The sequence below is a fragment of the Dendropsophus ebraccatus genome, chromosome 3, assembly GCF_027789765.1.
Source record: "Dendropsophus ebraccatus isolate aDenEbr1 chromosome 3, aDenEbr1.pat, whole genome shotgun sequence".
NCBI classification, from domain to species: Eukaryota; Metazoa; Chordata; class Amphibia; order Anura; family Hylidae; genus Dendropsophus; species Dendropsophus ebraccatus.
The window spans coordinates 179,148,220-179,174,534 of record NC_091456.1 but is presented as its reverse complement, the minus strand read 5'-3'; the positions used below and the strand labels follow the sequence as shown (position 1 = coordinate 179,174,534).

At 42.3% G+C, this 26,315-nt stretch overlaps 1 protein-coding gene across 5 annotated transcripts in view; it reads left to right on the top strand.

The window, feature by feature from the left end:
• Window positions 1–8,200, top strand: part of SLC14A1 (solute carrier family 14 member 1 (Kidd blood group)) — a 31,517-nt gene extending 23,317 nt beyond the window's left edge. For all 5 annotated transcript variants that reach the window (XM_069963244.1, XM_069963246.1, XM_069963248.1 and 2 more), the window contains exons 3-9: window positions 1,050–1,239; window positions 4,500–4,628; window positions 4,724–4,916; window positions 6,193–6,340; window positions 6,716–6,850; window positions 7,257–7,306; window positions 7,698–8,200. In XM_069963244.1, coding sequence (XP_069819345.1) covers window positions 1,050–1,239; window positions 4,500–4,628; window positions 4,724–4,916; window positions 6,193–6,340; window positions 6,716–6,850; window positions 7,257–7,306; window positions 7,698–7,874 — 1,022 coding nt within the window. In that variant the 3' untranslated portion in view covers window positions 7,875–8,200. The remainder of the gene's footprint in view (window positions 1–1,049; window positions 1,240–4,499; window positions 4,629–4,723; window positions 4,917–6,192; window positions 6,341–6,715; window positions 6,851–7,256; window positions 7,307–7,697) is intronic.
• The last annotated feature ends 18,115 nt before the right edge of the window (window positions 8,201–26,315 follow it).

The following is a 26,315-nucleotide window of genomic DNA, read 5'->3' as shown; positions in this document are numbered from 1 at the left end:
CTATAAACAGCCACCTGCCTATGCTAACCCCAACAACTCCACTAAACAAATCAAAACCAGACAATATAGCATAGTCCTAGCAAAAAAAGGCTACCACTTCTTATGGCAAAAACTAACTTGTGATATAAAAACATCAAACTACAATTATAGTTATACCCTTAAGGCAAAACATCAAATCCCAAGTAAATCGGCCAATATATACGATATGGCATAAATACATATAACATTGCATGCGAGTATTGGCGCCGGTACATTTCCACAGGAAGGTTCATCGGGGGATCAATAACAAGCAGTACCGTGCCCAATCTCTGTTAATGTAAAATCCCCCGGCATGGAGATTACCTTGCTTACAAATGATAATCACAATCAAACAAATTAATCTGGGCAATGATTGTCGAGACAAATGCTGAAGATGGGAAACCAGGAGTGATAAGGTGAATAGCCCCTAGTGTGGCCAAATCTATTCCCCGCTGTTTTCCCACTTTTGGCGCTTGTGTCAAACACACTTTGTACTGTCACAGTGCAGATAAGTTAGTTGATTGCTGTTATTATCCTTTGTAGACAAGACAATCTTCATGCTGGGGGATTTTACATTAACAGAGATTGGGCACCATACTGCTTGTTATTGAGCGAGATCCCCTGATGAACCTTTATAGGTGAAACCCACTGAGCCAATGATTGCATGCCTTGTTATATGTGCAAAGTCCTGTGTATTTATATCATAGTAGACTATGTCAGGTCACATTGACATACCTTTATACCAATGTAAACGTGATACTGATAAGTGACGTACCTTTATACCAATAGGGTCGCAATACCGATAAGGTCTTACACAGCACTAGTTCCATTGTTGGATTGTACAACATCTTTATGGGTGTCAATGCAAATTTCCTTGACAGGGATGAATGAATGTTATACAGCAGCAGTACACACATTCTATAAAATGTGGCCAAATTTAAATAGAATGATAGTCGAGGCCAGCTCACAATGTATGCAAAAGGGCAATGCAATAGCGGCAAAAATCATGAAACAATTCATTCACTTTCCAGATAAACCCATCCCGTTCCAGTTCATTGACTGGGTTTTACGAGGAACATCCCAAGTGATGTTTGTCAACAATCCTCTCAGTGGACTCATCATTATTGCTGGACTGTTCCTTCAAAACCCCTGGTGGGCCATTGCCGGATGTCTGGGGACTATAGTTTCAACACTGACAGCGCTAATTCTGAGTCAAGACAGGTATGTATAGAATCTACACAGCAATGGGATAGTAGTAGTTATATTTCAGTTTGCATGAGGGTGTAATAAAGTAGTTGAATTGTTGTAAAAATGAAACACTATTATAGTAGTTATATTCTTGTATATAGGAGCAGTATTATAGTAGTTATATTCTTGTACATAGCAGCAGTATTATAGTATTTATGCGGTTCAGGGAAGAAACAGAGTGCTGCACCTCACACCTATGGCTGATACTAGTGCCGCTAGGCTAAATAAAAAACACATCAGAATTTTGTGTATGAATTGATCAAGCCACACTGCCCCATGTACCTCGTGCCGGTATCTGATACACATGGGTCCCTACACTAAGTCCACACCGTGCCAGTCAGTGGCCACCAACCCCGCAGGCGCGCACAGCCAGGGAACGGGGGCCATCGGACGGCCCTGCGACCCCCATGCCACAGGACCAGACCCAAAAACACCACACCAGAACCCGGCCAGCACCGCCAGCGGAGAAGGTCGCCCCTTGGTGGGGCTTTTTGGGTCTGGTCCTGTGATATTGGGGTTGCAGGGCCGTTCCATGGCCTCCCTTCCCTGCATGTGCACGCTTTGCGGGGTTGGCGGTCGCTGACCGACACGGTGTGGAGTTAGCGTAGGGACCCGTGTGGACCAGAGGACCTGCGCGGTGGTACACGGGGCAATATGGCTTGATCAATTCATATACAGACACTCTGGTGTTGATTTTTAATATAGGCCTAGCGGCATTAGTATCAGCCATAGATGGGATGTGCAGCCGTTCCATTCTCTCCAGTTCGTATTATAGTATTTATATTCTTGTATATAGGAGCAGTATTATAGTAGTTATATTCTTGTATATAGGAGCAGTATTATAGTAGTTATACTCTTATATAGGAGGCAGTATTATAGTAGTTATATTCTTGTATATAGGGAGCAGTATTATAGTAGTTATATAATGCACAAGCCAAGTAGTGAAGCAGCAGAAAGATGACCCGTAGCACTCACCAGTCTTCAGGCAGTACGTATCTTTATTTCAGGGTGACATCAAACAGGTTGGTGTGGGGCAGGGGGAGACAGATCCAGCAGATGCTGTGCCCTCGGGCTACAGCCGTTTCGCGGGTAAACTTCCCGCTTTCTCAAGCCTCAAGGCTTGAGAAAGCGGGAAGTTTACCCGCGAAACGGCTGTAGCCCGAGGGCACAGCATCTGCTGGATCTGTCTCCCCCTGCCCCACACCAACCTGTTTGATGTCACCCTGAAATAAAGATACGTACTGCCTGAAGACTGGTGAGTGCTACGGGTCATCTTTCTGCTGCTTCACTACTTGGCTTGTGCATTATATTGGATTAACTTACCTCTGCATACCTGTCTGAGCACCACATAAAGGCAACTCTATCGGGTCTAAACAATCCCGTTACCCGAGATACCAAAAGTGACACTTCCTACACTTAATACACATTTGTGAACGCATTGCTTACCACTGAATGCGATAGTGCCGACATCTCTTTGTAGCTTGTGTTATAGTAGTTATATGCTTGAAAAAAAAGGAACAGTCATATAGTAGTTATATTCTTGTATATAGGAGCAGTATTATAGTAATATTCTTGTATATAGAGAAGCAGTATTATAGTAGTTATATTCTTGTATATAGGAGCAGTATTATAGTAGTTATATTCTTGTATATAGGAGCAGTATTATAGTAGTTATATTCTTGTATATAGGGAGCAGATATTATAGTAGTCATATTCTTGTATATAGGAGGCAGTATTATAGTAGTTATATTCTTGTATATATTCGTCTATATATTCTTGTATATAGGGGCAGTATTATAGTAGTTATTTTCTTGTATATAGGAGCAGTATTATAGTAGTTATATTCTTGTATATAGGAGGCATTATTATAGTAGTTATGGAGAAGGTAGAACAATAGAGGCGGTCACTCACCACAAAAGATGCCGAAAAGACCTTTATTCATCCGGGTATGAACATAGCAGGGAAGAGGGAAGGTGGAGGAGCGGATGCAATCAGACAAACGTTTTCACGCTATGCGCGCTTCGTCAGGTCTGGCGTGCGTAACACAGGTGGAGGTGTGTTTATAGGTCATGTGATACATGTGAAAAATAGTACAAAATGTTACTACAAAAAAGACACATATAAAAACACATTAAAACCAAGCCAATGTAACATATTAGAATAGTAGGGCATTGAGATCGTTTCTCTCATTGAAACCAGATACTCCGGTAGCATCCAATCGGATAATCCATTTGGTCTCACATTTGAGCAGCAATTTCAGCCAGTCGCCGCCATTGCCGGGAGGGTTAACTCTTTCTAAGCCTATAACCTTAAGACATGTAGCATCATTAGCATGATCATTACGTACGTGGTTAATAAGGCGGGGGACACCCTTACCCGAGCGCAGGGAGTAGAGGTGCTCTTTAAATCTAGTCCACATTGCTCTTTTAGTTTTCCCCACGTAGTATCTGTGACAGGGGCAGATTATCGCATACACCACGTGAGTGGTTTTACAAGTGATGAATTGTTTAATAAAACATTCAACACCTCCTAAAATGATGTAAGACTGTGCGAGTAGTTGGGGACAGTAATGACACTGGCCGCAACGTTTATTGCCCGAGGGCAAAGATTTAGTGAGCCATGACTTAGAACGGTCAATTTTACAGGAGGATAACGCATCCCCTATAGTCTTACTTTTCTTGAATGTGAACAGGGGTTTATTAAGGGCAACGTTTTTAATAATAGTAGTTATATTCTTGTATATAGGAGCAGTATTATAGTAGTTATATTCTTGTATATAGGAGCAGTATTATAGTTATATTCTTGTATATAGAGGAGCAGTATTATAGTAGTTATATTCTTGTATATAGGGGCAGTATTATAGTAGTTTTATCCTTGTACATAAGGGGCAGTATTATAGTAGTTATATTCTTGTATATAGGGGGCAGTATTATAGTAGTTATATTCTTGTATATAGGGGCAGTATTATAGTTATATTCTTGTATATAGAGGAGCAGTATTATAGTAGTTATATTCTTGTATATAGGGGCAGTATTATAGTAGTTTTATCCTTGTACATAAGGGGCAGTATTATAGTAGTTATATTCTTTCCAATGGATGATGGTGAAATGGATGGTTAGTGAGAAAAGAGCTTCCTGTTATTTTTTTTTATGTGTTTTATGTGTTTACATTGTATGCAAATTCAGATTCATATGTGATGTTTTGGAGTCTCACATCCATGTTTCACACAACAGATCTGCAATCGCTGCGGGGCTATACGGATACAACGGAATCTTGGTTGGCTTATTGATGGCTGTGTTTTCAGACAAAGGAGACTGGTACTGGTGGCTCCTTATCCCCGTTACTATCATGTCAATGACTTGGTAAGTCCTTGTCGCCGTTAAAACTTTGCACTACCAGTCAACATTATGGATTTTAGACCTAACATTTGATCAAAATTTTTTTTTTTTTTCTCTAGCCCAGTCTTGACTAGCGCTTTGGCCTCCATATTCAGCAAATGGGACCTGCCAGTCTTCACACTGCCCTTCAACATTGCGGTATGCCTTCACATCGCAGCCACCGGTCACTACAATATATTCTTCCCCACCGTTAACATTCAACCTATCGATGCTGTTCCAAACATCACTTGGTCTGATGTCGAAATAACCTCGGTAAGACTGGTAATCATATCATGTGAACGTCCATCTTAGTTGTTCGTAAATTTTTAGTTTCATCCAATGGCTCTTTTTGGGTTCATGTTAACACATTGGAGGTTCCAGACCACTGACTATGTATTAAAAGACATTGGATCCTGGATCAATACTATAACTAAATTATCTAGAAGTCTTCAATGATAAGTCTCCATAGCCGACTGTTATATATAGAATTCCCAGTTCTTTTATATATCCCATATAACAATGGATTCTGCCGTACGCCGCGCATCGATCATTTCACCCCGGGGTGGTTTTATCACCTGGCACATAATTCCACTAGATTTATTTGCCTTAAAGTAAAGTAATTATTTGAAATAGCTTGTGGCCGACTTTATTGGGCTGAAAACTCGTAAAAAAAAAAAAAAAGTGTGAGGCAAGATTGTTTTTTACAGGGTGCGGCCACTGCCCAGCTGTGAACATAAATAGTAAAATAGATGTGTGTTTGAGACCTTGTCCGTACAGCCCAGCAGTGCCGGGATTTAAGGAGGAACCAATAAAACTTACAAGATAAAATATGGAGGGTTTGTGTCTTGGCGGCACTACAACGTGATTTACACCTCGAGCACTCTCTCTTTCTATATCCACGACTTACGGGTTTTACAAAATGAGGGATATTCAGCGAGCTGAGATTGTTTAACCACATGATTATAGTTCAAATACCATTAAAGGGGTATTGCGGAAAAATCTTTTTTTTTCTTTCAAATAAACTTTTTCAGAAAGTTATATTGGTTTATAAATTACTTCTATTTTTTTTTTTTTTTGAATTTACAGTTTTCCAGTAATTATCAGCTGCTGTATGTCCTGCAGGAAGTGATATATTCTTTCCAGTCTGACACAGTGCCCTCTGCTGCCACCCCTGTCCATGTCAGGAACTGTCCAGAGCAGTAGCAAATCCCCATAGAAAACCTCTCCTGCTCTGGACAGTTCCTGACATGGACAAAGGTGGCAGCAGAGAGCACTGTGTCACACTGGAAAGAATACACCACTTCCTGCAGGACAAACAGCAGCTAATAAGTATAGGAAAACTTGAGATTTTTAAATAGAAGTAAATTAGAAATCTATATAACTTTCAGAAACCAGTGAAAAATATTTCTTGTCTGCAGGAATACATTAAGATACAGATTCAATACAACTCAATATACATTGAGGCCTATGCATAGTGGTCTATGAGATTATTTGTCAACAATTACTTTAATGGTGCATACTGTAACCTATATCCTTGTTTGTCTTGTAGTTGTTGAAAGCCGTACCAGTCGGTGTCGGTCAGGTGTATGGATGCGATAATCCTTGGACTGGAGGGATCTTCTTGGCGGCTCTCTTTTTATCCTCCCCTATTATTTGCATGCATGCAGGAATTGGATCAGCCTTGGGAATGATAGCAGGTAAATTCATGGACTGTATATGAGTGGTTTATATGTAGCTCAAGCCTATAGACTATGGGGGAGATTTATCACACATGGTGTAAAGTGACACTGGCTCAGTTGCCCCTAGCAACCAATCAGATTCCACATTTCATTCCTCACAGACTCTATGGAAAATGAAAGGTGGAATCTGATTGGTTGCTAGGGGCAACTGAGCCAGTTTCACTTTACACCATGTTTGATAAATCTCCCCTATACATATATATATATATTTCGCCCTATTTGATAAAGTTCCCCTATTTGTCTTCCTAGCAATTCTAGATGACTTCTTTTAATTCCGATAAATCTTAAGATTTTTAATTTACTTTTATGATGTCTCCATCTTATTTTTTTTAGGTTTGAGTTTGGCGACACCATTCGAGAAGATCTATTTTGGGCTGTGGGGCTATAACTCTGTTTTGGCCTGTATCGCAGTGGGAGGCATGTTCTACGCTCTCACCTGGCAGACTCACCTGCTCGCTTTAGCTTGTGGTATGTTCTTATATTTGGATTACATTTTATTAAAGGTTTAACATCAAAATGTTTGCCAGCTTTACTCAAAGACAATAGTGATTGTACTGCAGCCCCAGAGTGTAATACAGGATGTAACTCAGGATCAGTGGTGTATGTATACAATGATTCCACCAGCAGAATAGTGAGTGCAGCTCTGGAGTATAATACAGGATGTTACTCAGGATCAGTACAGGATAAGTAATGTATGTACACAGCGACCCCACCAGCAGAATTGTGAGTGCAGCTCTGGAGGATAATACAGGATGTAACACAGGATCAGTAATGTAATGTATTTAGAGTGGGCAAATGAAGATTAATGTATGGTGACATCCGTATACTCCTATGTGAATTGTTAATTAATAATAATTTTTTGTTGTATCCCTAGCTCTCTTTTGTGCCTACCTAGGAGCTGCATTGGGCAACATGATGTCTGTGGTAAGTATCCATGTAAATACTATATGTAAAATGTAAAGATAAATTGAACTTTACATTAGATCACATTATGGGCTCAGGATGGGTTATGGATGTTGTAGTGGGGACACACATTACATATTTTTATTATTATTATTATAATTTTTATTTTATATATATATATATATATATATATATATATATATATATATATATAAAATTTTTATTTTTTTTTACTATGGCTCATTTTATTAAGCCATATACCAGAGGCCTCACTATATAATAGTTCAGCCATGTCCTTCTTATTATACATAAGTACCAAAAATTATTTATATTCTAAATATATTATCCATAAATGAATAATCTATCATTTATTCTTACCTCCTTATAATCATACGCTTTGGTCTTTTTATAGTTTGGGCTGCCATCTTGCACTTGGCCGTTCTGCCTATCGGCACTCACCTTCCTCTTGATAACCACAAACAATCCAGAAATCTTTAAGCTTCCACTATCAAAAGTCACCTACCCGGAGGCCAACAGGATCTATTTCCAGAACCTGAAGAAGGACAGTAAGGACAAATGCAACGTCTGAACACGACACATAAGGGAATATTGGACTGTCTTAACGTCTTTTCTTATGTGTCTTCAAATCATCTTTTCTACTCTAGTTAAAATCCTTTGACATGCTAAAGGTGTAAGACCATCCACGTTGGTATATTTTGGTATCTGGAAACATGCCAAGAGACTTGGGAGGCCTAATACGGGTGTAGTGAGTAGATTAGAGTTTACAGGATTGACACGTGTAGATTGGGAGCTGATCTACAAACAAGTATTTAATCGTAAAACATTATTTATTTCTGAAAATAAAAAAACTACAGGACAAAAGGGAACAATTTCCGAGATAATACCGTCATCCGAAAGAGATGACAAAGAGTAGATATGAGAAGTCAAGGAACAAACCTATAAAAAACCTATATAACCTATAAAAAAAAATAGATTCGGGAGGCTCCATTTTTCATATTTGGTATTTATGTAGTGTTTCTAGGTCTATTTCCCGGTCTTACGCCCTCAAGTTCAGTTTAGGATATAGGAAAATGTCCATTCATGACTACTAGAACAAATCATAGACAATGGTGGCACAGCAAAAGGTTTCCACTAAAGCCAAGTTGAAGCTTGTTGTACATCCCAACATAAAAAAAGTTAAAGGCACTCAACCCTTATTTACAGGACTGACTGCTAGCACTGCCATGATCACACGAATGGAAGAAGTCTTTGGTTGAATGGACGGGTGTTTAGATCCGAGCCCAGCACCATGACCCACACCATTCAGACACCCGTCCATTATCTGTCAGTCAGCTGCTAAATGTCTTTCATAGGCGTTACTTTAAAATCTCCAACCAAAATGTCTGCTACAATTTTGCCTACCTCTACCCAGATTTTCTGCCTAGCAGATAAGGTTAAAATATAATCACATAGGGGCAGATTTATCAAACATGGTTTAAAGTGAAACTGGCTCAGTTGCCCCTAGCAACCAATCAGATTCTACCTTTCATTTTCCAAAGAGTCTGTGAGGAATGAAAAGTGAAATCTGATTGGCTGCTAGGGGCAACTGAGCCAGTTTCACTTTACACCATGTTTGATAAATCTCCCCTAAAGTCTTAAAGGTGAACTTGTCACCACTTCTGACCTGTCTATTTTAGAAAGTCCTTGTATTCTCCGTAAAATCACAATTCTGAAACATATTTTCTTATAGCTCTGTGATGTGCCGTTCCCCTCTTATTCTTACTAAAAAGGTATGACTAAATATCCAAAAGGGTGTTACTAGTTGTGGGTGTGTCTCTACACAGTCTAGCACCGTCAGTTCTGATTGGATCATGTCAAACAGTGTAAGGACACGCCCCAAATTGGTAACACCCAGTTAGTTACTGAGTCATGTATTTGTAGTAAGAATAATAAAGGAATGGCACATCACACAGATATAGAAATTGGTGATCTAGAATGGTTATTTCATGGGCTTTGCATGTATTCGCTAAAACAGACTGGTCAGGAGAGGTGACAGGTTCACTTTAAGGACTAAAGAAATAAGAGTATTGGTTTTAATAAAAAATTCCCCCCTTAAAAAAAAAAAAAAAAACTTTTTTATGTTGCTCATTAGAAAAACTGGAAATGACTCTCCTTCCATTGACTGTTATGATAAAAATGTGAAAAACTACTTTTTTTCATCTTATTTTAAACCAGAGCCATTTTTGTTTTCTGTGAAACCAGGAGCCGATTGTAGAAAAAAAATTTAAAAGGCTTGGTGCACTTATGTAAATAGTGTGTGTGTTTGTGATGAATATAGGAAATTCCTGTACCGATTCCAAGATGTAGGTTGTTGAATCTGCAAATTGGTTATGAATTCATAAGCTAAAAAATAAAAATACTAAAAAAAAAAAATTGAAATGAAGAGACCAATAGACTAGGACTATAGAGCTACATTCGACTTTTTATAAAAGTTTGATTTTAAAAGACATTTGCTCACTGATCTTCTGTGCACATACGAGTGTTCTCTGTACCCTCAAACATATATGTATTATACAGGCACACTTTGTACATTACAGTCGTATATTGTCACTAGTTTGGTGTGAAATGCACTAAATAAAATAAGGAAAAGTACTCTGTTTCATTGATTTAAAGTGATATTGTTGTTTTTTGTTTTTTTTGTTTTTTTGGTAAAAGAGTTGGTATAGTAATCCATAAACTAATTTAAAGGGCAACCCCACACAGATCTAAAAAAAAAAAATTCTGTTCTATTTGGTATTTTATCCATTGGTACCTTCCTCTCTTACATTCATGGGCCAATTTCATGACTATCCGTATTTATTTGGATTTTAGGAAGGAGCAGCAAATGTTTTCTTCCCTTCCAGCATGAGGCTGGTAAGGTTAAAAGGTTGTCCAGCTTTTTTCGCTCACTGGGAATAGTGCTGGTTCGGGTTATTGCTACAATGGCAATTCACACAACGTTCATAGAAACACTCAGAGACATAAGGGCCTTTTACATGGGCCGATTATCAGTCGGTAGAAACGCTCCTTTGGCCGATAATCGGCCTGTGTAAAAGTGACAGTAATCAGCTGAGGACTGGAAAAAAAAAACAATACTCGGACTGCGTAAACAGGACGATAGCAAAGGGAAACTGACAGCACAGATATACATACGGTATATCTGTGCTGTCAGTTTCCAGATCATACATGCAGTGCATACATACTGTACCTAGTGTGCTGCTGTGTGATCCGGCATCCCACTCTCTAACTCCGCCATCCAGCTCCGAAGGCCTCTGTTTTTTCAGGCCACCACCTCCTGCAGAATGATAGACAGCTGGAGGAAGGGGGTGGCCTGAAGATACAGTGGTGAGACAGGAGAGCCGGAGTGTGGGATGCTGGATCACACAGCAGCACACTAGGTATGCATATCTCCGCTGTCAGTTTCCATGGCCGCACGGACGATACAAGTTTGTGTGTCCCAGAAACGTAATAAATTTTTCTGTAAAGGCACCGAAAATGAGCGCCGATCTCTCTGATCGGCACTCCTTTGCATCCTTGCACAGCCTCATGTTGGGTGCCATGTTAAAGGACCCTTACATTACCCAAGTCAAAGTGACTTATGGTCCATGCAGAAGCCCCAGTGTGAATCAGCTAATCATACTGGGCAGCAGTAGGGATCAAAAGTGGTTCTCTATAGAAGGTGACTGGTAAGCAGTGGCAGCAAGGCAACCATTTACCCTCGCCACCCTTATGCTGGGAGGGTCAAATAAACTAGCTATGTTGCAGGAGTGTTTGCAGTGGTGCCTTTGTTTGCAGTGGTGTCAAGAACACCATTGGTTGGCTACAGACTGGAACCATACTGTTCTTAGTGACAAATCAAAGTTCTGTTTGGGATGTGTTGACGGTCAGAGACGTTATGTTAAGCACAACAATCCTGCCTTTACTGTGTAACATTGCCACACTGCCCCCAGCTAGTTGGATGATGAGCAGGACATACTGCCCCCTGCTGGGGTGATTATGTGGGGGAGGACACATTGTCTCCTGCTGGTGTGATGATGTAGCCAGGAAACACTGCCCCTTGCTGGTGTGATGATGTATGGAGAACACACTGTCCCCTGCTGGTGTAATAATGTGGGGAGGACACACTGCCACCTGCTAGTGTGATGATGTAGGGAGGACAAACTGTCCCTTTCTGGTATGATAATGTGGAGAGGCCACACTTACATAGTTACATAGTTAATACGGTTGAAAAAAGACACATGTCCATCAAGTTCAAGTTCAACCACTTCCTCGCTGCTGGTGTGATAATGTGGATGACACACTGCCCCCTACTGGTGTGAAGATGTAGAGGACACACTGTCCCCTGATGGTGTGATGTAGGGAGGACATACTGTCCTCTCCTGGTGTGATGATATGGAGGCCACACTACCCTGCTGCTGGTGTGATGATATAGGGGACATACTGTCCTCTGCTGGTGTGATGATGTGGGGAGGACATACTGCCCCCTGCTGGTGTGATGATCTGGGGGGGCTATCACATATGACAGTGGTAACCCCTAGCAGTAATGCGAGGGAAACTAAAAGCTTGGTTATATGTGCAGCACATACTGCAGCCATATGTGTTGTCCGGCAAAAACAAATAATACCCTGCTGGCAGGGGGGGGGGTGCAGGAACACAATAAAGAATCAATACTTACCTGTCCCCGTGGCACCAGCTCCCCAAACCGGGCTCCAGGTTCTCCCATGTTCCGATGCTGTCCTTCCTTAGTCACTGACTGGCTGAATGAGCATTCCTGAGCCGGGCTGTGACATGCCAGGAGCTGCAGGAGGCCGGCGGGGGTCCAGGAGCAGTTACACTTTGCTGCAAAGTAAAGGCCCTATTTCACGGAACGATTACTAAGCGATTATCGTTTAAAAGACTTGCTTCAACTATGGCTCGTTAGCGATATTTCAACAAACGATTTACCGTTATTCCATGCACGATTGGTGTCTTGAACGATAAATTTTGCGGTCGTTAAACGGTCGCTGAAACGTTTGCGAGGCGGAGGGGAAAAAAGAAAAAAAAAATTCTAGGCGGGGGAAAAAAGATGTAAAGAACACACTGCCCCCTTCTGATGTGAAGATGTAGATGACACACTGTCCCCTGATGGTGTGATGATGTAGGGAGGACATACTGTCCTCTCCTGGTGTGATGATATGGAGGCCACACTACTAAATTCGACACAAAATGCCACTTTAACTACCGCAGTCTTACAAAGAGCCCTCGTCTACAGATCTGGTGTTGTCTCAAGCATCATTGGCTTTATTCATTGCATCAGGTAACATACTTGAGATAAAACACATTAAGTACCTGGACTGGTTCAGACTTTGTTGACTGCGAAGTTGGATGGTATCACGACGACTGGATTAAGTTAAAATTAGAGATGATTGCAGATCGCTTTGCATTTGAATACTGGTGGCTGACGAAGTTGGATGCAGCCCTAGGAAGTCCTGGAAAACATGCATACACCCATAAGATGTATCCATGTTTTTCCGTACTCCCTAGGGCTGCATCCAACTTCTTCAGCCACCGGTATTCAAATGCCAAGTGATCGAGCATGTTCCAGTGACACTCATCTCTAGTAGAGGTCATTGCTTTGAAAAGGAAAAGGAGAAAGTCTGACCAAAACAAATAATACCCTGCTGGCAGGGGGGGGGGGGGGTGCGGGAACGCAATATCAATATTTACCTGTCACAAGGTCCCCAAACCCCGCCAGCTCCAGTTTATCCCATGTTCTGGTGCTGTCCTGAGCCGGGCTGTGATGTGGCAGGAGCTCCAGGAGGCCGGCGGGGGTCCAGGAGTAGTTACACTTTGCTGCAGGGTAAGTATTGATTCTTTATTATATTCCCCCACCTTCTTGCCTGCAGTGTATTCTTTGTTCTGGCCGGACTTCTCTTTTAAATAAGGAACTAAAATTTGCCCACAAAGCAGTGCACATCCTGTATATTTAGTGACTCTCGGTAACTTATTCTCTTAAAGTAATAAAACATTTGCAATAATTAAATTTGCAACACCAGGGAATGTTATTCACGATGATTTTTTTCTTTTTTTAGACTATATTGTAAATAAAGACAACAGTATTTCAGAAAAAATAGAAGCTATAAAATATCATTGTAAACTTTCAGAGCTCAATATATTAATATATTTGTAACATTGCACAATAGAATGAGACCCCAAGGTGTATCTTGAAACTCTTGCTTCTCGGTACTCACCTTCCCAATTTCCCACCACTGGCACTCCAAGGGCACTCCAACTCCGCTGTGCGCCCCTTTCTTGTCCCCATCTTAATCCCAATACTCACTCAATTGCCGGCTGAAACAAATCACCACTGCAACCAGCTATTCACCAAGCAAATCTTTCCTCCTGTGTATTAAGAGGAGACCAGGGAGTGGTGAGTGCCTGTGTTTTAGAGTAGATTTTAAGATGCAGGAATAAATATGTCCACACACAATAAGAAGTTAATAGAGTTTACTTAAAGGGGTACTCCGGGCTGGGGTAATTTTTAGGGTATGGCCGGGGAAAGGGTGGAGATTGAAGCCGTCGGCCACTTACCTTCCCGATTCCAGCGCCAGGTCCCAGATCGCGCCACCCCGTTCTTCCATCCCGCAATTGCTTCCTGGTCTGAGCTACGGCTTGAGACGTGACGTCTCGAGGCAGCTCAGCCATTTAGCAGTGGTCCCGCCTCGGCCGCTGAATAGCTGAGCTGCCTTGAGACGTCACGTCGAAAGTCGCAGCTCAGACCTGGAAGCGGCAGCCAGACAGGAGAACAAGGCAGCGCGATCCGGGACCCGGCACTGGAACTGGGGAAGTAAGTGACCGGCGGCCTCTATTCCCCCCCCCCCCCCTTCCCTGCGCCATACCCTAAAAATGACCCCAGCCCGAAGTACCTCTTTAAATAATAAAAGCAAGAAAAATATAAGGATATATGCAGAATAAAAGATACAAATACAAAGCTAAGTCAGATATAGTACAATATATTTCGCCATCCCAGGTCAGGGCCCCGTCCGTTCTTCTAGGCACCTGGGAAAGATGACTTTAAGACCCCATTACACAAAGCGATTATACACTAAGCCAAAATTCCAGCAAGGCCCCTGGCCCCCTGTACTTTGGGCAAGCGTAGATCAGCCTCATGTTGTCATTGGTGGAGAATGTGAAGACTCTCACAAACACACAGTCATAAAACATCTAGTTGACAGGTAGCTAAGATAAGGAGTCTGCACAAACAATAGTAAAGTGAATAAATTCACACTTAATCCAGGATGACTATATCAAAGTCCTACGTGCTAGACTATACATAAAGATTCACTGTGCTAACTAATTATTTCATTGATAAAACCACAAGAATTTATGGATATATAGTATACAGCCTGGAATTGGCCATCGTCAACATGGCAGCGGCGGGGTACCAGACGGCTTTTTTTCATCCCAGCCTGGAAACTTTTAATAGGAGAAGACTTGACAAACATTGCCAAAATGCCCTTTAAGATAAGCCAAGGCAATAAAACTGAGGTTTTTTTGTTACAGATTGAAGGCCAATAAAAGGTGTTGACTTAAGAGTTCAGCTATCTGAAGTCAGTCTGCTGCGGTTCAGGGTGTGAATTTATATAACGACTCATAAACTCAGGTGTTGGATTGATGCCTTGTAGCAATGAATAAAATGTGTTTATCAGTTTGAATTCCTTCTACATCTGCCATATCATGGCCTGGGCAGAGAAGGGTTTGTGTCCTGCACTCTGACAATGATCTAGGTCACAAGTGTCAATCTTGCAAAAATACAATTTTCATCATGTTAGAAATTGTAGTTTTGCAACAGCTGGAGGGCTGTAATGTTGCGGGATGTCACTTACTAGCGGCAGTGCCATCCTGTCCACTCCTCTGCTGTGCTCCAGCAGTCCTGGGGCTGCTTGTGGCTTCCAGCATCTTCTACCTCCTTCTCCTGCAGTTGCACCTCTGGCCACTAGGCTTCGCAGGTGGTCAACTGCTCTAGATATATAGAGGCAGCTTGTCTCCACCTCCTACTGCCATCTACTAATCCAGAACCTCCGGCACCTATTTAAACCAGCTTTACCTGCTCCCCCCTGCCTGAGCATTATTGAACTCTTGCATCTCTTTGACTTCTAACTAGAGATGAGCGAACCGGGTTTGGGTTCGAGTCCATCTGAACCCGAACGATCTGCATTTGATTAGCTGGGGCTGCTGAACTTGGATAAAGCTCTAAGGTTGTCTGGAAAACATGGATACAGCCAATGACTATATCCATGATTTCCACATAGCCTTAGGGCTTTGTCCAAGTTCAGCAGCCACCGCTAATCAAATGCCGAAAGTTCGGGTTCGGATGGACTCGAGCATGCTCGAGGTTCACTCATCTCTACTTCTAACCCATGCCTGTTCTTCAGATGACACTTATTGCATGACCCTTGCCTATACAGTGGACCTCTCCTGTTGCCTGACTCGGATTGTCTGACCTGCCTCTGAAGCCGTCTGCCCTGATCTGTAGCCTTTCTGATTACGATAGCCATTTCATCCCTGGTACAGTGCTGACTCTCCTTATGATGACCACACATACTCATCTTGTTCCCTGGAGCCTAGAACCGAACTGTCTGGTTTTTGGGAACCACCAAGACCACACTTGTGGGGCATCCTGATGCCCTCTAGCCCCAGACGTCCAGCTTCTGCATCCTGGAGCGAGATAAGGGATGGAGACCTAGAGGGTATTAGACTCCACTTCCTGGTGTGGCCTAAAGCTAACCCGGTTGAGTAGCACAGTGGGTCCATACTGTCTGTTACAAGGGCCACAGGTTTTACACAAGGTTATTTGGCATGAATCCACTCCTAGTTCTTATCTTGTTTTTCTTGCATCTTCTCGACTTGGCTTTTGTGTCATGTTCCTTATACAAGCTCTTAGTTTTCTGTCTTTGCCTTTCTTCTTCTTCATCATCTTCCATCATTAGTAGTAATATCATAATGGCTGCAACCAGCAGAAACGACACAATAAAGCCCAGTCATTCTTTAGATGGACCCTATCGGTGACCAACCACCGGTGCATTACCTACGTCCTCATCGACACCCCCAAGATTGTAATATTTCCCCTGGAAGACAACACTTCTTTCTCAGTTCCCGGTAAGAATAATGCTTATATCCAAAATCAATTTATTCCGTAACCGAATAACATTACATAAAACTAGTTAAGTGAAATACCATAACTTCTCCAAACAAAGAAATCTATTTCTGTCGGTACATTTTTTCCCTTTAGCGGGGAGTTGCTGACACCTCCGCGCAAAGGTCACCGGCATGGAGAAGCTGGCTCCATATGTGGAAAAACTGATGTTCAAAACATTCATACAATTACTGGTACTGCGGTGTCTAGACGCTTTTGGGTTATGTTCAAGCAAGACATGATTAAAGAGTAGCTGAGGATAAGACACAATGGTGGAAACCTAGCGGATCAAAGCTTATCAATTCACAAGGAAACGGTGAGATCATTAAAGATGTGATCCTGAGGTCACTCCGAGGCTGGGGAAAATGTGATCTGCAGAACATTTCGTTATTATCAAATACTTTCAGCCGCTCTACAGACACAGAGCACCCAGCATGGAATGTGAGGGTCTACTGATCACTTTTTTTAAACAATGTTAGTAGATTTTTACCTTTTTTTTTTTTTTTTTTTTTTAACACAACAATGGCTCAACTTCTCGATGGTTACAGTTCACAATATATTGGATCCTTAGCAGTTTGTTCCGGATGGTTGTCGATCGTTCTTGATCATAATTTGGTGGCGATTCTCATAGAAGAGAACCAGTTGGTGTCTGGACACTTAACCCCTATTATACGGGGCGATCACCGGGAGCAAGTGAGCACCGACCTGTCAGGTGAGAGCTCGATTGCTCCTCATTGCCCACTCGCTGCTGGCGCTATTACATCTGCCGACATGTGGGGGGGTTAGGGGAAAGCTGGGGAACCCATAGGAGATAGCGGCGGTCTGATGCCTGCCACTCCTACTACACGGAGCAATGGCAGCAGATCGTTGCTATCCAAGTCGTTTATCTTTCAACATGTTGAAAGACTACAAAATGCAATGTTCTGCTAACATCGTGCATGTCAGCTGATCGTTGCTTTTTAATACACAACGCGATTATCGGCAGTAATGGCTGACAACCGGTCAAATATGGCTGATAATCTCTTCGTGTAATAGGGCCTTTAGAGTAGGCAATCGCGGCTGAGCACAGTTTTGACGCGGCGGAGGGGGGGCGGGCGGCAGCGACTCGGCCGTCCGTCCAAAGATGACGTTTGGCACAAGATGGCGGACGGCCCTCGACACGGATCAGGTAATGTATAATGCACCACACACTTCCGGGTACACGGGTGGGGGGGTGGGACACGGGGAAGGGGGCGATTCACAGACATAACATACATTACAAAGTTGTATAACTTTGTAATGTGTGTTATTCTGTGAATAATTTCTGAGCGCCGCACTTCCCCTTTAATGGGTGAAAATGTATTGATGCTTGGGAACATCTACCTACTGGGAGGGAAATATCTATATACTGTACTGTGAGCTTCTACCTGATGGGGAAGGATTATATACCTGGTGAGGGGGTTATCTACCTACTGGGGGTATGTTCCTGTTCCTGAAGTGGGAATTATTTACGTACTATGGCTATATGGCTGATAGTGTGGTGGTGGGGGGGGTACCTACTTACTGAGAGTATCTCCCCGATGGGGTAGTATATATCACCTGGGGACTTCTACTAGATTAGGGTGATTAACTACTGGGGCCATTTACCTGATGCCGGGAATTATTTTCCAATTAGGAGCATCTACATAATGGTGATAAATAATCTACGTACCTAAACTACCTAAGATGATACAGTAGTTCAAGAGGTGAAATGAGGAGATGCCCCTTCAGTAAAGTGCAATTGTATGCGTCTAGGGATTTTGGGCAGCTTATTCTTTTCTCCGTACAGAAGTGCAGGTACTAGCATCACTGAGGTCATTCTTACGGATTTGCTACCATTGGGTATACACATAGCATAAAGGTTCTCAAAACAATTGCACCATAATGTCCCCTTCAAGGCGCAGGTCTTGGAATAAATGCTTCACCACATCATAACCACAAAATCTATAGGTGTGATCTGAAGTCCTGGTAGGTCCTAGACTTACTGGCACCTACTTTTGTAAACTTCATTAACTTTCCAACACCAGCGGGCACTTTCTTAAATTCCTTGCTGTAACCGTTTTCTTGATAAATGGTGGCTACTCCAATCATAGAGAAATACAATAGCGGGGAACTGAAATTCCCCATAGCTGCTGTTAAAGGAGCAGTCCGACCTCTGGCTTTTCTTTTTTTAAATGGCAGGGCATGGGGGAAAAACAACAAACTGCACTAACTTACCTCTTCCTGTGCATCTCCTGTGCTGCCGACGTCACAACCCGGCTAATTGACAGCCCACTCAGCAAGCTAGTGACTGGGGTGGGACGCCGCTCCAGTCACTGATTTGCTGAGCGGGCTGTCCATCGGCCAGGTTGGGCATTTTCTCCTGAGTCATGACGTCATCACAACGCTAGGAAAAATGCCTTTCGGTGGGGGTCCCGAGGTCGGTCAGGTGGCGCATCGAGAGCACGGGGAGAGGTAAAAAATCAATCGTGCTCATGCCTGCCGCCTGACAACTATTTGTTTTGGCGGGACTTCTCCTTTAAGGGAGCGTATACCAAAATGGCTCCCAACAAATTTCCCCCCTCCATTCACACAGTGCAGCCATTTTATCCAGCATCCATTGTGGCCAAATGACCCGCTTTCCTGTTTATGTACAATAATCAAGCGTGTATTGTGTGACAGATAAGGCAACGCAACTCCAATATTGAATTATTGCTTCGAACCGCTGTCCTGTAGATCTTGAGTCCCCATCTGTTTGTGTTCATTCGAGGCCATGACTTCCCCTTTGAAGCTGAATTTGTCTCCTGGCCAAATTAATAATCAGGACTCGGCCACACTTGATATTTACAGCAGGGAAGTCACATTGGCTTCCTGAGGGTGTTAATTGAAAACACAGGTCAGTTCTCAGCATACGGCCAGTCCAAAAAGTCAATTGCATAAAACCAAGTAGAACTTTTTTTTCTCAGTGTAGAATTATAGGGCATATTAGATACATCTGAAGTAAAATGGGCCTGGGATTCAGCCATTTAAGTTGTTGTTTTTTTTTTTTCATAAAAGGTAAAGCATAAAGATATGTTTACAATGAGGAATAGGCGAGGAATTTCAAGCGGAGTCCGCGCTTAATTTTAGGCTTTAAATTCTGCCCGTAAAATATGTACAGAGCAATGTCCCACAGTGTTCAAAGGGATTTTCGGTCTGTTGTTCAAACGGAGGAATTTACACGCGCAATGTTCTGCCATGGATCCACCTTTTTGGGTGAATTCTGCTAGAGAAATCTCATAGAAGTCAGTGGGTAAGAGCAGGGGGGGTCACGGGCAGCTGAGGGGGGGCTGTCCATGCTATTGTTAGATCGTGTGTGGAGGAACTCATAGAAAATAGCGGCGGTCTGCTGCCGACATTGTGCATGTTGGCTGACCATTACCTTTTAACATAACTATTACACGAAACGATTATCGGCCTTTAGAGTTGAGCAAACTTCAAATATGCAACTACCTTTGGTGAGTGCCGGGATTTATTTCTACTCTCTCTCTGGATTTAACTGCCTCAATGACCACGCACCAGCAGAGTGCCGTTTTCCCTCTATACTAGGTCTCCCTTTCTGTGTGAGACTCTGGAATTTTGGGAGTTCAGGTATGCTTATTAGAGTTGATCAAACTTCAAATATGCAACTACCTTTGGTGAGTGCCAGGATTTATTTCCCCTGTCTCTCTAACCTGTACTGATGTGTTGAAAACAATGCTCCACTCCAATAAACAGTCTCAGGTTTTATAGGGAACAGATCAAATAGAGGAGAAGTGACACCCCATAAGATAAAAAAAAAGAGTATCTGGAGTATCTATTTGATTTGCGCCCTATAAAACCTGTGTTTAATGGAGTGGAGAATTGTTCTCATCACATTTTTTTACCTGGAAGGGATCACACAGGAGGAGCTGCCATCACTACTGTCTTGGGTTGGACATGTCAATTCTTTCGACAGAATGTGGAATCCGCCCCTGCATAGAATGGTGTCGGAGAGGCACGGGAAGAGAGGCAACAGTATTCGCCGAAATGTATCAGTGCAGATTCCATAGTGTGAACCCACCCTTATTTCCTCTTGGTTTTCTGCACTATGGAGAACTGTCTTGTATTTCTATATTGATTTGTAACACACAGAATTAATAAGGAACTACATTTATGTGAGTGTCGGGATTTATTCCCATTGTTTTATAGTATTCCATGATTTTTCCTAGATGCTAAATGAAGCAACTTTCTAGTCTTTATTCGAAATGTCCTACTATTTACCTGTTTAGGTGCATTAAACACCATGGGGGGGCACAGTGTATTAAGGGGGTGCAGTGCATTATAACTCATTAAGGGGGGCACAGTGCATTATACCTCATGAAGGGGGGCACAGTGCATTATACCTCATTAAGGGGGGGCACAGTGCATTATAACTCATTAAGGGGGGCACAGTGCATTATACCTCATTAAGGGAGGGGGCACAGTGCATTATACCTCATTAAGGGGGGGCACAGTGCATTATACCTCATTAAGGGGGGGCACAGTGCATTATACCTCATTAAGGGGGGGCACAGTGCATTACACCTCATTAAGGGGGGCACAGTGCATTATACCTCATTAAGGGGGGCACAGTGCATTATACCTCATTAAGGGGGGGCACAGTGCATTATACCTCATTAAGGGGGGGGCACAGTGCATTATACCTCATTAAGGGAGGAGCACAGTGCGTTATACCTCATTAAGGGGGGGGCACAGTGCATTACACCTCATTAAGGGGGGGCACAGTGCATTATACCTCATTAAGGGGGGGCACAGTGCATTATACCTCATTAAGGGGGGGGCACAGTGCATTACACCTCATTAAGGGAGGAGCACAGTGCGTTATACCTCATTGGGGGGGGGGCACAGTGATGATATAAGCCTACATAAATGTATCCGCTAACAGATGCCCACAGTTTAAGTTTCTTCAGACATATTTTATTCTAACTAAATAAATACGTGAACGGAAGCTTCTGGCATAAAGAGCAGATCACACAAAACCCTCATTCTGCAGTAAGAGCCTGTGGTGACCTTTCGAGGTCTGTTCTGGCCTTCAGCACTTGACATTTAAAGAATATTTTGGAACACTTTGCATTTTATGATGTCTTTGTGAGAACATCATGTAACTTCCTAAAGTTATCCGATAAACACTGCAAGAAAAACTCTGATCCATAATTTTACATAAATCCAACTATAGGGATCTCATAAGTCCAGCCATAACTCCTAAGACTTCACTAATGCCCAATAAGAGGTGACTAATTTGGGAAATTCATGGGGAGATCAATGGGTTCATCCATAATTGTAATTCATCCACACATGTAATGCCTTTAAGTGTTACTATGTAATGGGCAGCAGACGTGGACCCACCAGGGAGCAAAGTGTCCTTTAGGTCTGCACCCTTTATTAGAGATGATCGAACATTGTGAATTTTAAAGTTTGATCGAACTTGAACCTTCTCGAACCTTCATCATTTGATTCTTAGGCTGTATCCCTGTTTTCCAGGCGGTCCCTGGGCTGTCTCCACCTTCCCCAAGGAACGGGAAGGCATTGGGAATCAAGGTGAAGGTTCGAGAAGGTTCGAGTTCAATCGAACTTGAAAATTTCCGATGTTCGATCATCTCTACCCTTTATGCAGCTCTAAGAAGTGGAAGCTGGACCTCTGTGGCTAGAAGACACCACATCATTTCACGAGCGTGGTCCTGGTGTGGGGAGCTGCTGGCCCCAAAGCCCAGACAGTGCCGGTGTGAGGCAATGGTGAACCGGGCAAGTAAACATAGTCATCAAGACGAGTCATCAACAAGAGAGTCAGCACTGTACCAGGGATAAGGAAGCAACATAGTCAACAAGGCGTAGGATCAGGGCTGGCGGACAGAGATGAAGGTCAGAAAGTCGAGGAGAGGTAAATAATACAGACAAAAGAAAGGCATATGTAATCCGAGGAACAGGCAGGATACCCGGAATAGCAATATAATAGCAATCGCAGAAATACACCTTCATTGGAAACTCAAGGATGCAACAACACTCAGGCAAGGATGAACAGGCAAAGTGGACCAGGAACAGCTAGGAGATAGGCGGAGGAGTGGGTAAGACAAAGGCGGTGAGCAGGAACAGGACCAGGATGGTACCAGAGGCACTAAGTATCGGGATACCTGATGGGCTAACTAAGATGGAAGACGAGAGACAAGACAACCAAACGGTCATCAACCTGCTATGGTGATGACAGAAGGAGTCACCTCAATTTGTCTAACCACTTAGATGACCCAGTCGCTAATGACTGCAGCATCTAAGGAGTTAAACAGCTGGGAATGGAGTTGTCTCTCTCCTTATTCATTGCCAGAGTGTCTCTGATGGTGCATGCTCCTTCCTTATGGTGCTGTATATACTGTAGTGGTCATACATACAGTATTACACTATGCCATATGGGATTTGCTATTCTAAATGTCAGATCTGGTCAACACATTGAAAAATCAGCCGTAACTGATGTAAGACTCCTTTTCCAATGTAATTTGGCCAAGTCTTAATTTCACAACTTCTTGGTCTCAGTCCAGCCCGGTAACAGTTTGACATGTTAGTAAAATGGAGTAATATACAGACCAGCAAACAGTCCTTATCTTGCCAAGTGTTGCCTGTTTGTCTTCTTATGTTATATAAATATTATCACATTGCGTTAACCAGTAAACACATGGAGACACGGACGTTCTCCGAGCGGATGGTTTCTTAATCAGTCTTTTGGCTCCTGGGGATTTTTGGCAAAGACTCTTGCGGGATTAAAATAGCACTTTATGTAAAGTTTATTTCGTGAATTTGGTTCTATAATCGTGTTTAGATCTTCAAATAGAACAATAAACGTCTTCTGGAGAAAGTTCACCGAACAATCCAAGCGTTTATGTATGAGATTATGTCGCCTTGGATAATCTATTCCAAAACGATAATGAGTCATGTAAAATTGAACCTGGTCAGGGGAGATCTGTTTGGACCTTGTAATCCTGTCAATACTTAATTTTAGGTGTGCAAGAAATGTAACAAGGATTAAAGGATAAAGAACACTTGGAGAAATCTAGCGTGAAAAGTTATATAGATATGTAAATTATTTCTTTTTGAAAATCCCAAGTCTTCCAGTACTTACCAGCTGCTGTATGTCCTGCAGGAAGTGGTGTATTCTATCCAGTCTCACACAGAGGCACGCGAGACATAGCCTAAGAAAAAGCATATATGTGATTCTAGCAATAGGGAAAGAGCGGTGACAGCTGTGTCATGGATTTAGTTCAATGGATCTCAATTGTACTTGACTGACCGCATGGGCAGTGGATCTACTTGCTTTCCTCCAGGTCTATGCCATTTTGTATGCAATGCTATTCTTGCCATAAATATTGATGGAACTGCTGACAGTTGCCTTAAAACAACCCTGTACCCACAATCTGCCCCCCAAACCACTTGTACTGTCAGATAGCTGCTTTTAATCCAAGATCTGTCCTGGGGCCGTTCGGCAGGTGATGCAGTTATTGTCCTAAAAAACTACGTTTAAACTTGCAGCCCTGTGTCAAATTGGCATGGCCTAGAGTGTCTGTGCATTGGACTTGCACCACCTCTGCGTCCCTCCTCCCCGCACTCCTCATCATTAAGAATGCACTATTCATCACCTGTGTGAGCACGGCACATGAGCTGGATCACTAAGGCACCTGATGAATAGAATAAATTCTGCCCAGGGCATTCCTAATGATAAAGAGGGCGGGGAGGAGGGATGGAGAGGCGGTGCAAAGTTAGGGCATAGACACCCTAGGCTACGCCAATTTGACACAGGGCTGCAAGTTTAAAAGTTGTTTTTTAAGACAATAACTGCATCACCTGCCGAACGGACCCCAGGACAGTTCTTGGATTAAAAGCAGCTATCTGAAGGTACCAGCGGTTTGGGGGGGGGGGGGGGGCAGATTGTGGGTACACAGTCGCTTTAAAGGGAACCCATTACCATGAAACTTCTACCTAAGCTATCTGCATCATGTTATAGAGCAGGAGGAGCTGTGCGGACGGATATTTATATATATCTTTATGGGAAAAGATTCAGGATAACTTGTAATTTATTGATAGGAATATTTGATGTTTCCAGGCTAAAGAGTCCAGTTTATTAAATTACACCACCCACTGGACTCCTTAGCACATAATGATCAGGGATTTCAATCAACATGTTACAAGTTATTCTGAATATTTTCCCACAAATAAATATATATCAATCTGCTCAGCTCTTCCTGCTCTATAACATGATACCAATAGATTAGATAGCATTGTCTTGGTGACAGGTTCCCTTTAGGTCCCCATACACCTTAAACTTTAGTCGGCTGTGCCTGTTTGTATACAATGTATGGGGCTCCACCGACAGATGATGTTGCTGGAGAAAGGGGTTGGGCCTGATGAAAAATCACTGCTCGACCCCTTTGTTCTGGTGCAAGATTAACCATAGTCAGAGCAGTCTGGCTGCGGCTTAATTCTCCCCTTCTCAAAGAGAACTTAGGAACGCTCAGCTACCCACGGCTGTATCCAAAACAAGCCGGGGGCCAATCTGGAGATCGGCAGGGAATACAGTGGTCGGACAGTGGTCGGTCTTCATCCCAAGAGGTCTGGGGTTAAAGACTTTTCAAAGACTACGGGTCTATTTTTTACAGTAACTTTCAGCACCTATTGTCCTCTCAGTCTCCACCCTCCACTGGATTATGTTTTAATTACCTCTTTATACATAGTGACCACAATGCTCTATTATATTTTGACAGTGTTTTCTACATAGAGCAATGATGGATTGCCAAGCCGGTCCTCCAACGTGGATATCTGCTAGTCACATCCACTCCAGCTTCTTGTGTTTGTCTTGGAGACTTAATAATGATTGAAATATCCAGTTTCATAACAATCCCCTATTTAAGATAGATAGATAGATAGATAGATAGATAGATAGATAGAAGATAGGAGATAGATAGATAGATAGATAGATAGATAGATAGATAGATAGGAGATAGATAGATAGATAGATAGGAGATAGATAGATAGATAGATAGATAGATAGATAGATAGATAGATAGGAGATAGATAGATAGGAGATAGATAGATAGATAGATAGATAGATAGATAGATAGATAGGAGATAGATAGATAGATAGATAGGAGATAGATAGATAGATAGATAGATAGATAGATAGATAGATAGATAGATTGATAGATAGAAAGGAGATAGATAGATAGATAGATAGATAGATAGATAGATAGATAGATAGATAGAAGATAGATAGATAGGAGATAGATAGATAGATAAATAGATAGATAGATAGATAGATAATAGATAGATAGATAGATAGATAGATAGATAGATAGATAGAAGATAGATAGATAGGAGATAGATAGATAGATAGATAGATAGATAGATAGATAGATAGATAGATAGATAGATAAATAGATAGATAGATAGATAGATGGATAGATAGATGGATAGATAGATAGATAGATAGATAGATAGATAGATAGATAGATAGATAGATAGATAGATAGAAGATAGATAGGTAGGAGATAGATAGATAGAAGATATATAGATAGAAGATAGAAAGAAGATATTCTGCTGATATTAGCCAGACGCTATTTACCTCTGAATTCCAGGGCTGTAAGTCCTATTCCTGTGAGGTACGGTATACCGGCGTTTTTGGCTAATTGCTAATATGCTAGTTAGAAAGCTCGGAGCATTTGGGGCGTTCCCCATGCTCCTGGAGCACCCGCTCGGCCTGCCTCCTCATGATCCGCCCACTAT